Consider the following 15,814-nt stretch of genomic DNA (forward strand, 5'->3'; position numbering starts at 1 on the left):
AAAGTCAGTTGGCCCGATGATGAAGAGACCCGGGCAAGCCAGGAACTGCGGGCAGTGAAGGAGGGAGGAGGCCGGGGGTGGGGCGGAGGGAGGGGCCGGACCGGACTCACCATTCAGTCGGGTTTGCCGGTTGGCTCGCACTCGCAGGAAGGTCTGGGAGAAAATCCCCGGCAGATGCAAAAAAAAATAAATAAATAAAGCACAGAGCGTCAGACGCGGCCTGGAGTCCCGGCCCCTACCCTAATACCTGACCCTCACCCAGGCCCGCCCCGCCCCAAACAGCCCGTAAACAAACCTACTTCCTCCCTCTCGCCGGGCCCCCTGCTCCGCCGGCCGCTCCGGGCCCTCGGCATAGCCGCCAGGGCTGCTCTAACGGGACCCCCGGCCGCCGGGCGGTGCCGCCCCAGCCCCAGCCTCTGGTGCTCTGGGCCCCGCGGTAGCCCGGCCGGCGAGGGCGGCGATGCGGGCGGATTCCCCCCGGCTGCCCGGCGGCGGCGGCACCTCAGTTTCCAGCAGCGGCGGCGGCCATGTTGGTCCTGATCACGTGACCCGCCGCCGTAACGCGCCGGGGGTGAAAGTTCACGGGAGGGGGTTGCGGGCAGACCCGGGCCAGGAAATTGCGGCTTGGCTACGGGGTAACAACCTGCTGGGGCCGCCCCCTCCGGCCCCTCCCACAGCCCCTAAGGACTCTCCGCCCCGGCCTGGGCTGCCCACTGGTGCTTCCCACCACGCCACGCTCCATCGGCCTCTGGGCTCGACCTGGGCTCCTGGTTTGCGCGCGCGGGTCCAGGGCAGCACCTCCAATGAGTGCTTTTCCAGGGAGAAGGCATAGGCATTCCCGCTCATCTGCGGGGCCTATCGCCGCCAAAGCCCACTTCATAACAGCCTCTAGCTCGGTGTAGGATACCCCACTTTTCATCGCCTGCAGGCCGTTCCCGGAGCGCCCATAAGTATCACGTGCCCATTAGGCCAACAGCTATCTAAATAGGCGTCTTTCTCCTGGATTCTCAGGACATTTGTCAAGTGTGCTCACTCGGTTGCCTTTGATGCCACTCACATTTATCTCTCATGGTGAAATTTCTCTCTCTCTCTCCCTCCATTTCAAGACATGGTTTCTTTAATAATCCTGGCTGTCCTGGAACTCACTCTGTAGACCAGGCTGGCCTCGAACTCACAGATCCGCCTGCCTCTGCCTTCTGTTGGGGTATGTGCCACCACAGTCCTGCGAATCTTCTGGATCTTGGGAATCTACCTTTAAATATTTAAATTTTCTTATCTGCACCTCCTCTCTATCTCTTACAACCTTAAGCTTCCCCTCCTGAAAGATTATATCCATCTCTATCGTTTTTGCTTCTATAAATTTGCATTGGTGGGCTGACACTCCAGAGCTGGGGCTGCTGAGAGTCATTTGTGAAACCCAGAAGCCAGCACGTCTCAGCTATAGGAGGACAACCCTCAGGATTTCTTCTCTGACTACTTTGGTTTTCACAATGCTTAGCTTCTATTGGCTCTCTCAATTGCAGGTGTTTCTCAGCTCATTTCCTGATCTCCAGTTTCCCTGCAACCAATCCTCCACACATGATCCTTCTTTTGGGCAAAATTAACATCTCTCCCTTCCTTTAAATCTCTCTAGGATTTACCAGAGATCTTCAACTTGACTCGCACTGCACGGCCTGCTCCTCTGGTCTGTTGTACCACATCTGTTCCGTCGTTTGCGCCCCGACACCCCACCACCACCTCTGCAGAGCTATCGATAGATCTTTTGAACACTGTGTGCCGGGTTCAGATGGCTCCATGCTCTGTGATAGCCACGGCTCGTTGCTGTTTATCCAGCAGGGCTCTGGCAAGGCTCCATTGCTCTTTCCTACCCTGTTACTGGGTTTGTTGTCTATGAGTTTTCTCAGTCTCTGATCATGGGTACTTTTCACTATTTAAATATTTCTTTTCTTGGAAGGCTGCTCATCTGTATCTAGTCTAGTCACTAAACACAGGTCTACCGTGAAGGAGCTGTCAGTGGGACAAGCCCTGAGCCAATAAGAGCTGGGGAATTGCTCTCGTTTGAAACTAGAATATCCCCTAAAGGCAGTGTGTTACAGGCTCGGTCTCTGGCTGAGTTCTATCGTGAGGTGATAGAACCTGGAAGAGGTGGGCCTAGTGAAAAGTCTTCTGTGCCCTCACAGACCCAAAGCAACAAGGCCAACCAATCACAGACTAAAACCATGAGCCAAAGTAAGCTGTTCATTTCAGGAATGAGTTACAGTAATGGAAACCTTGACTAGCACAGGGACAATCTGGGATAGAGGGGCACACAGATTTCTGTTTCAAATTTTAACTTGTTTCTCATAAGTTATATTACTAGAAAAGTCTGGAGACCATGAATTCTACCTTGTACAGTTGCCATGGTAAAGTGACATCATGGTTGAAATGGGTTAGACACTCAGCAGGGGACAATAGGAATCCAAACCGGAAACCAATACCCTCTGCTTAATCTGGTGATTTGATTTTTTTCCCATACTGAGGACTGAATCAAAATCAGGCCACATGCTAAGAGTGTGCTCTAGTTCTGAGCTACACCTCCGTCGCTTTTCAGTATTTTAGTTTCAAACAGGGTCTAGCAAGTTGAACTCTGAACTTGAGCCGGACCTGGCTTCAGCTTGCAATTGGTCCTGCTCTGCCTCCTGGGTAGTTGGGAATGCCCAGCTTCCAGTGATGTGTAAAGTCCAGCACATTTGCCTGGGACGGCAGAACAAGCAGGGGATCCCCAGCTGGTTTCCGGTTTCGTGTCCTGCCAATTTCATTTTCCAAAAACACATCCAGGGAACATTTAGCTTTAATTCTGGGAGCACGTACCTTTTCAACAAAACTGGATTGTACCAGGTCCCTCAATATACCATTCCACATTATTCCACTATGTTCTTTGCATACAGTATTGCCTGTATCTAGAATATCTCTCTTCCTCATTCACCCAGGGGAACTTCTATACCTTCTCTGAAACGCAGGTTGGTCATTACCCCCTCTGTGAGGCTTGTGGTGATTTTCCTTTCATTGTGCTATCTTAGAAACCCACTATTCCCTTTTCACCATGTTTAAACTCTGAAAAGGACTGCTCAGGAAGGCTCAGGCCAGGTCTTTGCTTTGGAGGAACTCCAAGTCTAGTAAAGAGTCAGATTCCTTGTGATACATTAAATGTGGTCACCGGTCTTTGCAGGTTTTCTCCAGAATGGCATCACCTCCCCCCTTGATTAAGGGCTGGCTTTGGGTCTTGCTTTGCCCAATAGAAAGCAATGAAAACAATGCTGCATAGCTTCCAGATTCTGGTCTCAAGAAGCCTTGCAACTTTGACCGCTGTCTTAGTGGGACACTACCTAGAATCTGCTAAGGAAAGAAGGGGAGGAGAGGTAGGCTGGAAATGTAGCTCAGTTGCTAGAGTGGTTGCCTAGCATGCATGAGGTCCTGGGTTCAATCCCCATTGTTCCCCAGTCTCAAAGAAAGAGAGGGAGGGAGAGGTAGAGGGAAGAATATAGTTGTGGACAGGACAGGAACCATGTGCTGAGGCCAGCTCTGAATGAGCTGAATGAGTAAGGGAATGGCTGGTCAACAAGGACTCTATGTCCTACCACAAAGACATGCTCATCCATGTTTACTGCTGTATTATCTATAGTAAGTAGGAAATGGAACCAGCCTAGATGTCCCTCGACAAGAATGGATAATGAGGGGCTGGCAGGATTGCTAGGCAGTTAACAGGAATTGTTTTTGCAGAGGATCCAAGTTTAGTTCCCAGCACCTGCATGGTGGCTCACAACCATCTGTAACTCTAGTTCCAGGGTATCTGACTTTTTCTTCAAACCTCTGAGGACACCAGGCACTCACATGGTGCACATACATATATGAAAGCAAAACCATTCATATACATAAAAATAAATAAATCTGGCAAAGGCAGGCAGATCTCTGTGAGTTTGAAGTCAGCCTGGTCTACAGAACTAGTTCCAGCACAGCCAGGACAAAGAAACCCTGTCTCAAAATATAATAATAAATAAATGTAAATATAAATAAAGAAATCTAAATATTTTTAAAGAATGGATATTGAAAATGTACTATATATACATGATGTAATTGTGTGTGTATGTGTGTGTGTGTGTGTGTGTGTGGTGTAGTGCGCACGCACACTGCCCTGTATATTTATTTACCTACTGAAGGTGGTTCCTTCTGACTAAGAAAAAAGCTGATATAAACATTTGTGTGAAAGTGTGTGTATGTGCATTTAAGTTTTCATCTTCTTCAGGTATAATCCAGCATTGTATGGTAATATGTGTAGGCCAGGTACGGTGTATACAAGTGTTAGTTCGGTAAGTTGAGACTGAATCACTGTGGAAGGGAGCAGCAAGAGTGTAAGTGGGAATACACGTTGCATCCAAATCACAGAACGTTGGTGCTAAGCAAGGAACTTGAACTTTAGCTTATAAATTGCTTAATCTGATTGGTCATTTAAGAAGGTACTTGGCAATCCTACAATTCAGGAGGCTGAGGTAAAAGGATTGCATTGAGTGTGAGCCAGCTTGAGTTACACTATGAGGCTTTGGACCAACACCTCCCCCCCAAAAAAAGATCCTGAAATGCTTGTCCATAGTGGCACATCGCTGTAATACCAGCACTAGGGAGGCAGAGACAGGAGGATCAGTGTGAGTTTGGGACCAGACTGGGCAGCATGGTGAGAACCTATCTCAAAGTAGGGACGGCTGTTTTGAGTCTAGAACGGGGTAGAATTTGAGTCTGGGGGTACCTGAATGTGCTCTAGAGGTTTCCATACCTCCCTAAATCAGGTACAAATAAACACCAGATAGGAATGTGTGGGTACATTCCTTCAGGCAAGAGGCTTTCCCCATATGCTTCAGAGAACAAAGAAACACATCCAGGAGTGGAATGGGGTCAGCAAGCCAGTTGGTGCCTGGTGGTCCTTTTCTCCTTTGTGGTGTTGAGGATGCAGTGAGCAGTGGGAGGATGGATCTCTGAGGGCAGGCCTCTCTGCCTATCCGTTGGAAGGGAACTCTGTGGAGCAGAGTTTTATCTCCTTACACCCAAAGTCCCTAGAGTCAGGTCACGTTTCCACCTCCAGCCTGGTTGTCTTATTAGTGTAGTATCCGGGGCTGACTGGGGTCTCTCTGAGAAGAGGGTTCATGGGGCAGCAGAGATGATGGTTCATGGGTTAAGAGCGCTTCCAGAGGACCCAAGTTTGGTTTCTGGCGCTCAAGTCAGACGTCTCACAACCACCTGTAACTCTGCTTGTAGGGGATTCAACGCTTCTGGCCTCCGTGGACATCTACACTTATGTGTTGCATGTGTGTGTGAGCACGCACACACACACACACACACACACTATTTAAAAACAAAACAGCATTCATGGGTACATAGATATTTTTTCCCCCAGCCATGGCACTTTGGGCTATTATTTTTTAAATAATTAAAAAATTGTTTACTATTCGTTTTTATGTGCACTGGTGTTTTACCTGCATATGTGTGTATGTATATATGTATGTATGTATATATGTGCACCATGTGGGTGTGGTACCCACAGGGGCCAGAAGAGGATGTTGAATCCCTTCAGACTGGGGTTCTAGATGATGTGAGCCCAGGACTCTCTGGAAGAGCAGCCAGTGCTCTTAACCACTGAGCTAAATCTCTCACCCCTTGGACTATGCATTTCAACCCCACACTGAGGAGTGGCTGGGACTGGCCTACTCTGAGACCTAGAAAATTTTGTCCTCTTTTCCTGAATGGTGTTGAGATTGCTCCATTCTAGGCCAAGTGCTCTATCTGAGAGTCATGTTCTCAGCCCATTTGCACTTGGCACTCCACTCTGGAAGCTTGGCATCCTGATGGATGGCAGCGGAGGAAGCAGTTCCTGAGGAAATACCTTTCTTCAGTTCCAGCCGAGATGCCCTGGATGCCTACGGGGACCACGGCTGTCCACCCAGGCTACCAGCACCTGCTGCTCTGCCTTTCCATGTCAGATCCCTTTTCCCTTCCAAACTGGGACTCCCTAGAAAGCCCTGCTGCCATAGAAACAAATGGTCCTCGGAACAGGATCTTGTTTTCTGCCATCTGAGTGGGTTCTCAAAAGCAGCGCTCCATCTCCCAGACCCGGCGGGACCCTGGAGGAAGGTCTTTCTCCTTTCTACCTCAGAGAAAGCCCATCAAAAGTTTCGTAGCTGCCCTTGGGTCCCCTTCCTGCTCTGATTTTTTTAGGACTTATTTCCTTCCTGTTTGACTATGACACCCACAGGCAACATCTGCCTGCTTCTTCCCTGGACTTGATATTGAGGTTTGTCAGGAACACATACTTATTTGACTCCAGGAGTCTGTCTTTTGAGGCTAGAAATCTCCAGTGATTCTGGACTATACTTCTAGCCCCCTCCCATAAGACAAGAATCCCATAAGCCACTCCCTAATGGATAGAATCCTTCAAAAGCATGCAGAACCAGCAGAGCCCCAAAGAATGTGGCATCTCACTCCAAAATCCATCTCTTAATAAGGCCCATTCCCTGAGGCCTGTGCTTTCTAAGCCCCCTTAGGGCACTGGACACAAAGAGCACCAAACACAACTCCGGCCTTGTCAGGAGGAGCTAGCACCATGCATGGGCTGGAGTCTTTCACCCAGGTGAGATTGTCCTGGCCTCCTGCCACACCCTCCTCACCTGGTATCTGTCTGAGTGGTGCAGGTCGTCAGCGGCAGAAGAGTGTGGTGACGCCGTGGGAGAGTCTCCTTCCCTCTTGATGGAAGCAGACAACAGGAGGGACTGGAAGAAGAAAAAGACACACGGCCCCAGGCCAAGTGAGACCTCCTGTCCTCCAGGAGTTTTAGAAGTGAGACAGAGGGAGGGCAAAGGGACAGCAGACTACTGTGAACATCTGGAGTGACGCGGTCAAGCACGAAAGTCCGGTTATGAGAGAGGACGGATAACGGGTGTTAGGTCTACATATAGACCCTTGCTTGTTGATTTTGTTTGAGACAGTGTTTCACTCTTAGTTCTGGCTGGCCTGGAACTCCCAGTGATCCTCCTAACACGGCCTCTCATGTGCCGAGGTTACATGCATGCACCTCAACACTGGCTAAATAGAACCTTGTTCTGTTAAGCTCCACCTCGAGGGGAGGGACTCTCTACCCACTCTCAGATAAGCTTTGTTCTTCCTTCCAGAGCAAGACACTCTGGGACCCATGTGAAGGGTTGGGGATAAAGCCACATACCTGCCACCTTGCCTGCCCCTAATACAGGCTGATGGCAGCCCCACTATAGAGACAGTAAATTAAATAATATGTATGAGTTTCCAGCATGTAGCTAGGGATGTACGCTGGGTCCATTTAGCCCTGCGCTGTGGTGATGACCCCAGCAAAAACCCCAGCAAAACTAATCCCCCTCCGTCAATCCCAGATGGCCTCTTCTACATACGCCGGCAGTTTAGATTAATAAACTGTCTGCTTTAGATTGTGCGCGAGCACCACCGAGTCTAAATACCACATGGCACGTTCAGCTCAAAGAGCCAGCTCTTGGCGAGGCCTGTTCAGCTGCAAATGGGGGGGGGGGCTCAGAGGCCTGAAAACGACCCATGCCCCCTCCCTTCTTCATCTTGCACAGCTCCCGAGCCGGAAGCACACAGTTCCCCAGAAGTCCCCCCACAGCCTCGAAACCCATGCCAAATCACCAGTGACAGCCCAAAGAAAGCAATTTGGGGAAGATGGAGCGGCCATTTATCCTTCATCTCTGACTGAACCTTAGGATGTGACCCGCATGCGGTGGCCATGCTACACACATCCTTGGCCAAGGGCCCTAGCAGTGAGGGGGTCTGGTCCCAGCTGTTCATGTGCCAGGGGGCCCTGATATATTCATGACTCAGGAGCTGGAGGAGCAGGGAGGCTGCAGATGGCCTGGGATGGGACTTCTTCACCTACCACAGCCTGATGGGAGGGCTGGGGGGTGACACCCCCAGCTCAGAAGATATCAGGCAACGTTCTTCCCCAATCCCAAGGAAGATGTTGAGGAGAGAGAACAGCGTGACAGAGTCTGTGGCCCCCCCAACAGTCACAAAGCTCTCCTCTGTCTGTTTCTGGCTCTCTCTAGGTTAGAAGCCCTGAGAGGCCTCAACATTACACCTGGGGCAAGCGGAATAAAAAAAGGTCACTGGCGCTTTTTAAACATGGACCAAAAAGCAGTAAAATGTGTTTTGAAAAAAAAAAGTCCTGGCATTAAATCATGACTTTTTGCCTGGCTCTCCGCCTCATTAAAAGTGGCCTTTTGGAAGGTAAAATTATCATTGTAAGCGATAAGATCTTTAAGAAAATAATTCACGGCTTCTTCACCCTTTAATATGATAGCCGCCACCGGCTAATTTTTTTCTTAATGGCAACGAGGCCATCAATCTTGTCTAAGGGCCCCTCGCCCTCTTCTCCTCCCTCCCTCTCTCCCTCCCTTCCTCTCAGTAGCTCTCTGCCCCTTTCTCCTATGACCTGCTTCCCTAAAGCTGAGGTCAAGGCCTAGAAGAAGCCAGCGACTGATCAGCTCTGGGGAGTTTCCCTGGGAATAGGTGAGTACTGGTCCCTTTTTTCTGCATCTAGTGATCAGTACGCCAGTGTCCCAGGTTGCAGGCATGTGTCTGTGCTTAAGACTTCCTGGGTATACATTCTGACCCATGGGTCACGTAAGTATGGATGAAGGGTGTGTCTGCCAGGGCTGGTTTCTTCCGGTTTCTGGTGTCTCGGTCTTGCCACTCACACTCAGGTAGTAGCTGAACTAGAACTTCAGTTCCTTCACCGTTAAACATGGTATTCAGGGCCAAACAAGGCCTCTGTGGCTTCTTGCTTCCTCCAGTCCACAGCTCCTGGCTGCCCTATCCCTTTCTATTCCAGGCCTTGGCTGGGGTCTGCACCAGTCCCAAGCTGGGCTGGATTCTCTGTTCCTCTTTCACAGTTGGCTGTGGCTTAGCAAGTTTTGAATAAGGGTGATTAGTCTACCTTCTCTCAAGGCCCAAGGGACAGTTGGCCAAAGTCATGGAGGTGATACTTGTCACTGACTCCTTTTCCCAAAATTACCCTTTCAGAGGTCACTGGTGACTTTAGGCCTTTCAAATATATGGACCGCTTCATGCCTCTTTCCCTACTGGGCCCCTGACCACCCAGACATTTTGAAACCGCTTTTCTTTAGGGAAGTGGGAGACACGCTCTCCTGTGATCCTCCTAAGACCCTCACTTTGTTTTAACCCTCAGGGGTCCCTGGGGGCTTTCCCATGGCCTAGCATTTGTTCTTAGCTTCCCACACTCCCGCCCACTGAATAAATACATTCTCCAAGTTTCATCACCCACTTCTCAGTTGCCATGAAACACAAGGGGAATAATGTGAGACCCAGAGAGAAAGCAGGCAGCCTTCCCCAGAGGGATGAGACCAGGTATCCTGTGAGTACCTCTTTCTCTCCAGATTTCCATCCCTCACAATCATTACCTCTGGGGCAATGAGTACCATCTGCTGACATTCAGATGCTGGGGGAAATTTGGAATCTGTGAGGAATGCCTCTCTCTCTCTTAGGAGGAGCCATACCTGGGAAGACTTAGGTTGGAATGAGCAGGAGGGAAAGTGGCCACCTACCTTGGGGGTGCCTGGAGCCATGGCATCCTTCAGAAGGGAATTCTTGCTGCCAAGAAAGAAGAGAACAGGGTGACCATTCCACCTGGTGCCCAGGTCACGTGAACAAAGGTAGATTAACAAGGTAATCCCAAGAGAAGGCATTGCAAGCATGGTATGGTCCAGACAGCTAAGCCTAGCTCCACCCAGCCCACTCAACCCAGTGGCGTGGGACCTAGCTCTGCTTCTACCAGGTGCCAAGAACCATGATGGCCTCTGGAGGGGACACAGGCACCAGGTAGAGTGTTGGAAGATAGTGGCTTTACCTAGAATCAGCCCTGAAGACTCTGTCTGCCCTAGAGGCTCCCTTCCTGCCACTCCCTGCTCTCAGCCTGCTCTTAGTTCCTATGGGATTGGGGTGATGGGGCTGACATGACTCTTGTCAATTCTTCCTCCAACATGCTGCAAACTGTGTTAGGCTAGGAATGATCTCCCCCTGATTCAATTTGTCAGCCCCAGGCCCTCCGGCATCGGGCAGCAGGCAGGAGGGAGCTGGGCCCTGAAATATGGTGGGCAGTTCAGAACAGGCGGGGGCTGGGGTGGGAGGTGATGGATAGGTTGTGGGGGAGGCAAGGGCTGTGTTTAATAACAAAATTGGTATGCAAGGCCACATCCCACGCTAAGCATGAGTGATCCGGAGCCACAGAGTATTACAAATCCCGCTAAACAGATGCTGACAATGGAACAAGACGTATCAAATCAGATCCACTTCAGAAACATTAATATCCCCGTTCCCGTCCCTTCCTGCATGCTGCCCCCACTATACGGCTGCATTGTGCTCACGCGCTGGCGTGCATGCATGCACGGATGCTCATGCACACACACAAATACATACATACAAGGGGTTGTTGATACATGCACAGAGACAGACACAACCCATTTCCATCGGCTTTCCGCACAGACTCCCATGCAAAGCACATATGTAGAGTACAACCTCAGGGACAACCAGAAAGCATGAAAGGACACAGATACATTGCAAGCAGAATACACGGGACATGTATGCACTTAGTGAGTGTATACATAGGAAGACCTGCAGGTGTATTTGGGCACCCATTAGGCCAAACAGAAAAATGCGTAATGCATAAGCAAAAGCATAGGCAGAAATGGCTAAAATAGTGACTTTCAGTGGAATGAGGTGTGTGTGCCCACCCAGGGGACACTTGCAATGTCTGAATATACATATACACATACATACATAGCCACATACATGTGCACCTATTGTATGCTAGGCAAATGCTCTATCACTGAGCTATATCCTAAGCCCCGAGAGATAGTTTTGATTGATTTCTGACTGTTCAAACTTGGGTGTGGAATGGGGATTGCTACTGGCATCTAGTGGGTAGATGGTGTTTAACAAGCTATACTATTCCAGACAGCCCCCTCACAAAGAATTATCGGACCCAAAATGTCAATAGTGCTGAGGTTGAGAAGCCCTGGTCTCAAGGCAGATACACAGACTTCCATTCTACCAACAGGCACATGGATGCAGGCAGTCACACCCGGAGACTCAGATATGCATACAGATGCACAAGGCCACAGGGTCACTCCCAGAGACATGGCCATAAAGACAAATTCACAGCGGCCATGCAGACAGGATGAGGAGCTGCTCGTGTCCAGAGGTCCACACAGAGACATGCAGAGATGGTGACACCTGTAAATTACTGACACACTTAGGCACATGCACACCCACAGATATAGACACGTAGGGGAACACACACATGCACACACTCATGCACACGGCAGTGCAGAGACCCCCAGTCTCCACAGAGGAGAAGGTCCAGGTCTGAGTATCAGATTAGAGTCTGTTCACACAGCAGGAACAGCACAGAATAGGAAGGACTGCCAGGAAGGGTTCTGTTCTATTCCAGGTCGTTCCTTGTTGGTCTATGCCTGGTCAGAATGTAGGCACTGGGCATACAGAGCTGTCCTTGAGGAGTAGCTAGTTTGTTAGTTCACAACTTTTATCATTTCTTTTTCTTTGTTTCTTTTCATTTTATGTGCATTGGTGTGTATGTATGTCTGTGTGAAAGTGTCAGATCTTGGAGTTAGATAGTTATGAGCTGCCATGTGGGTCCTGGGAATTGAACTTGAGTTCTCTAGGAGAATAGCCAGTTCTCTTAACTGCTGAGCCATCTCTCCAGCCCCTTTTTAACATTTCTTAACTTCTTCAGCCACTCGGTGAACAACTAAGAGCATCACCATTCTGCCTACAAAGAGAGCTATCTGCTCTCCACACTGTTGGCATACTTGACCCTAGACTGGGATATGGCTATTGTGGCTGTCTTAGGTGAGATCAGAAAAAGAAGGAATAAAGAATTACTTATATTCACTGTATATGACAGAGACGGGCAGATAGATAGATAGATAGATAGATAGATAGATAGATAGATAGATAGATAGATAGATAGAAATTTCACTGAATGACCAAAACTTTACAAAGTTGACTAACAGACTAAAAGACACTTTGGGACACTTCTGTGGTCATTCAGCCCATGGAGGGCTTGGAACTTGAGTTCTAACGCTGCTTCTCTCAAGTTACATGGGACTTAGGCTCTAGTGCAGAACCCTGAGTTTCTTTTCGTCTCTGCTTGCTGTGCAACTTTGGGCAGGGTCTTGCTGATCCTGTGCACATCGACTTTACTTTTAAGTAGAATGGGGTCATTCGAGGTCAGGATGTCCAGCCTGTGATCTGGTAACCCCATCTTTCCATTTATTCTTAGCAAAGCTCCTCCCTTTGCTTGCATGCGGCCAGTTCAGCCTCCGATTCCTTCCCTTGCTCTGAGAAGTAGCCCACCCCCACCCCTTCGCTTCTATCAACCCCTTCAACTCCAAGTTTTCCCGGTTTCCAGGAGAGCCTGGGGAATGGTTTGACTCTAGAAGAGAGGTCTAAGTCCTGAGCTGGAGGCAGCCTGGCTCCCGCCCAGCCCATCAGCTCTGCCTTCCGTCCCTCCCTGTTTCCACAGCCCGCCCCCAACAATTTCCCTCCTTGCTCAGTCACTCGCTGCCTAGTGATCCATGGGTTTTAAATTATAACTGGGACCCAGGAAACGCGTTCCTAAGTACAATATTCATGGGCTGGGCTGACACTTTTAATTAAGGTGATTTACACTGAATTATCCTTGGAAATAAAGAAATGGTGCCCTGCCCGGGAATAAACCATCATCACCAGCCGCCTTTGTAAGTTACACTTCGTTTTAATCTATTTGGGGAATTGTTTATCTAGTTCATTACCCAACCAAACACCGAGGCCGGCCTTAAATAAGGCTTAAGTAGGGGTGGGGGCACTGCCATCTCTACACCCCGCCTCGCCTTCAGAGCTACCCAGTCTCCCTTTAGATTTTTTTTTTTTTCAGCTCATTTCAAGTACTTCCCAGTGGAGGCTGTTTCCCAGCCCAGAGACCAGCTCTTGTAGAATCTCTCAGCTCAAGTCCCACCAGCCAAGCCTCACTTTCAGCTCTGTGAATGCTCCATGCCCAAGGCTTATTCTTCTTAATGGGTGGAGACTCCTGTCTAAGGGCCACAGAGGGATCTCGGACCCAGCCCTTTCATCCGCCTGCAATCTTCAGCCCCCATCGATGCCCTTGTCCCTCTCTCTGTATGCACATATCTAGTCCTTAGCCCAACACCATCCCAGAAGCATCTCAGCCACCGCTTACCTGGAACCCTACCTGTTGCTTCCTCTCTCTGACGGCAGACATTACTTTTGCCACACTCCCAACCATCCAGCTCAGAATGGTTTCTCCTAGTAAGGACCCTAGCTAACTCCCTTGGCTTCTTGCTCTGTCCTCTTAATTCCCTCTTCTGTGGCCCCCACTTCCAGCCACTGTCCTAGGGAAGCCCCATCAGTTGTCCCCTGGACCCTTGATTTGCCTCCCTGTCTCTTCCCCACAGCCCACTCTCCGTACTGGCACGTGATGTCCCATTAACACATGGGATATCCTTGTGCATGGAAGGCCCTCCTGACTCTGTCCTTAGTAGCCCAGTCCTTGTGTCTAAGGACCTTATGAAAGTTCTAGAGGGGGGAAGGCAGGATCAGGTGAGGTGAAGGAGGGTTATGGATGTAACTTGGAAAAACCTAGTGTGGAGCAGGTTGGAACTTTGACTGCTCTTCCTGTGGGGACTTGATTGCTCATGGCACTTGGGAATGTTCCTCTCTGGGAGAGTGGTTCTTTCAGGGTGTGTGTGTGTGTGTGTGTGTGTGTGCCCTGAGCTGTGTGGGAATGAGGTATGTGTGCATGTATACATGCGTGTCAAGCCAGTGTTGGTGATAACCAGCCTCGTTGGCTTAGGAACTGGAAAGCCCTTGCTTCTTTTGTGAGCCCCCAGGTGTGTAGAAATAACATAGGACCTGCTCTAGGCTGTTGGGCAGTCCAGGTCAGAAGGCAGAAGAGGTCCACCTAGGAAGTTCCAAAAGTAGAACCACCTGCGAGGTTAGCCTGGCGGCAGCACCCACAATCTCAGGTGGGCTAGGCTGAGGAAGGAGCAGAGAGGGCAGAGGAGGCCAAGGCAAGGCAATAGGAGGAAAGGGGGCAGGTTATGGAGAAGAGAGAAGGATCCAGCTGAAGAAACAAAGAGAGAGGAGCCAAAGGGGACAGGCATAAGGCCCGGAGGAAGCCGGAGAGCTGGAGAGCTGGGGAGGTAGACTTGGCCACAGGTTGTGAATGGGGAGGCCCACATTTGGGCTTCTGCCTCCTGAGGGACTCAGTTTCCCATCCGTAAATGGGTCTGTCTGTTTAGAATGCTGATGTTGGAGAGAAGGAAGGTGGGTGGGGTGAATCTCAGGAGCCCCGGTATTTCTGTCATCTTTTCCCAATCTGTTTTGCCCCTCCTCGGGCTCACCCCATAACCAGCAGGGGGCGGGGACAAGGGCAGCCAGGCCGGGGACCCTCCGCCTGCGCTGCCCATCAGCCCGGAGGGAGCTGACACGCTCCTTGGGAATTTATCACGCACCCAATTACAATGTTAATTGGCAAGTTCCTGAAATCAATTAATTCGCAAATTTTTTCCAATTAAAAATCCAGATAAATCACAAGGGCGGCGGCGGGGCTGGTCCAGCCCGCAGTCCGGTGGGCGCAGCGGCCGTGGGGAGGGGGCGCGCGTGGAGAGGGGGCGGCGGGTGCGGCTGCCCTTGAACGCCTTTGCCGACCGGTCCGACTGTCAGCGCGCCGGGCGCGGCGGGGCCGAGACAGATAAAACCATCGACCCGTCGCCGCCAGCGCTTCGGCTTTATCGATCCGACGGGAATTTCACTTGCTGTGCAGATCCCGCTGTCCGGCTGTCAGACACCCAGTGGGGAGGAGGGCGTGCCAGGGGCGCAGGGCGTGCACGTGCTGAGGGCGGCGTGGGCATTAGGGGGTGCAGGGATGGGCCGGGACGTGAGCCGACAGTCGCGAGGTGTGGGTGCTCCGAGAAACGTGGATAATGAGGGATTTATGCAGGGTCACGAGCAGGGGTAGAAGGAGAAGGGAGTGGGAGATGCCCTGGGTGGTGAGCGGGGAACACTCGCTAAGGAGGCAAAAAGAGCTGTTTTCCAGAGGAAGCACACTGCCCAAATGGGCTCCACAGGTTCCTCTCTTTTCTGTTTGTGGTTGAGGACCCCTTAGCAGGAAGCATATTACCCAGAACTCCTGGGACAGCCTGCAGGTTGCTTCACTTTCTGTCGCTGGCAGGCCAGTCCCAGGTATGTGACTGATGGAGGAGGGGAGGCGAAGAGCGGGGCATTGGTGTCAAGACTGCCTGAGAACAAATTTTATCTTTTACTGCTAAGTGGGCAACCTTAGAGAAGTCACTTAACATGTTTGTGCCTCAGTTTCCTCATCTGTAAAATGGGAGTCTTACCTAGCAACGGGCTGGCTAGACATCTGAACGTGGTCCCATGAGGTTGCACTGCCTAGTGACAGTGTAATCTAAGTACACTCCATGATGCTCACATGGAAAAAATATCTAAGGCTGTATACCCATCATTAAGCAATGCATGACTGTATCACCTACCTCGGAGTGAAGAATAAATACAGCATCTGCCAGATAGTGAATGTTCCACGAGGTTCATTATTATTATTACCCTAGTATAGCGTTTGTGGGCCTTTTAAAGGGTGACCACAGATTCTTTTGACATTTGTGTCTCTAGGAATAAGAGCTCTTAGAGC

General features: G+C 50.3%; 1 protein-coding gene across 3 annotated transcripts in view; it reads right to left on the reverse strand.

Annotated features, from left to right (window-relative positions):
* The window catches only part of Rnf220 (ring finger protein 220), a 231,242-nt gene that overhangs the window by 17,982 nt on the left and 197,446 nt on the right, over positions 1-15,814 (reverse strand). For 2 of the 3 annotated variants that reach the window (XM_013354799.2, XM_013354801.2), the window contains exons 4-6: positions 9,633-9,678; positions 6,693-6,794; positions 111-153 (exon numbers count right to left, since the gene is read on the reverse strand). In XM_013354799.2, coding sequence (XP_013210253.1) covers positions 111-153; positions 6,693-6,794; positions 9,633-9,678 — 191 coding nt within the window. Of the gene's footprint in view, positions 1-110; positions 154-299; positions 488-6,692; positions 6,795-9,632; positions 9,679-15,814 lie in introns of those variants that run through there. The other variant, XM_013354802.2, reaches the window with a different exon arrangement.

The sequence above is a fragment of the Microtus ochrogaster genome, unplaced genomic scaffold (genome assembly GCF_000317375.1).
Source record: "Microtus ochrogaster isolate Prairie Vole_2 unplaced genomic scaffold, MicOch1.0 UNK69, whole genome shotgun sequence".
Lineage (NCBI taxonomy): Eukaryota > Metazoa > Chordata > Mammalia > Rodentia > Cricetidae > Microtus > Microtus ochrogaster.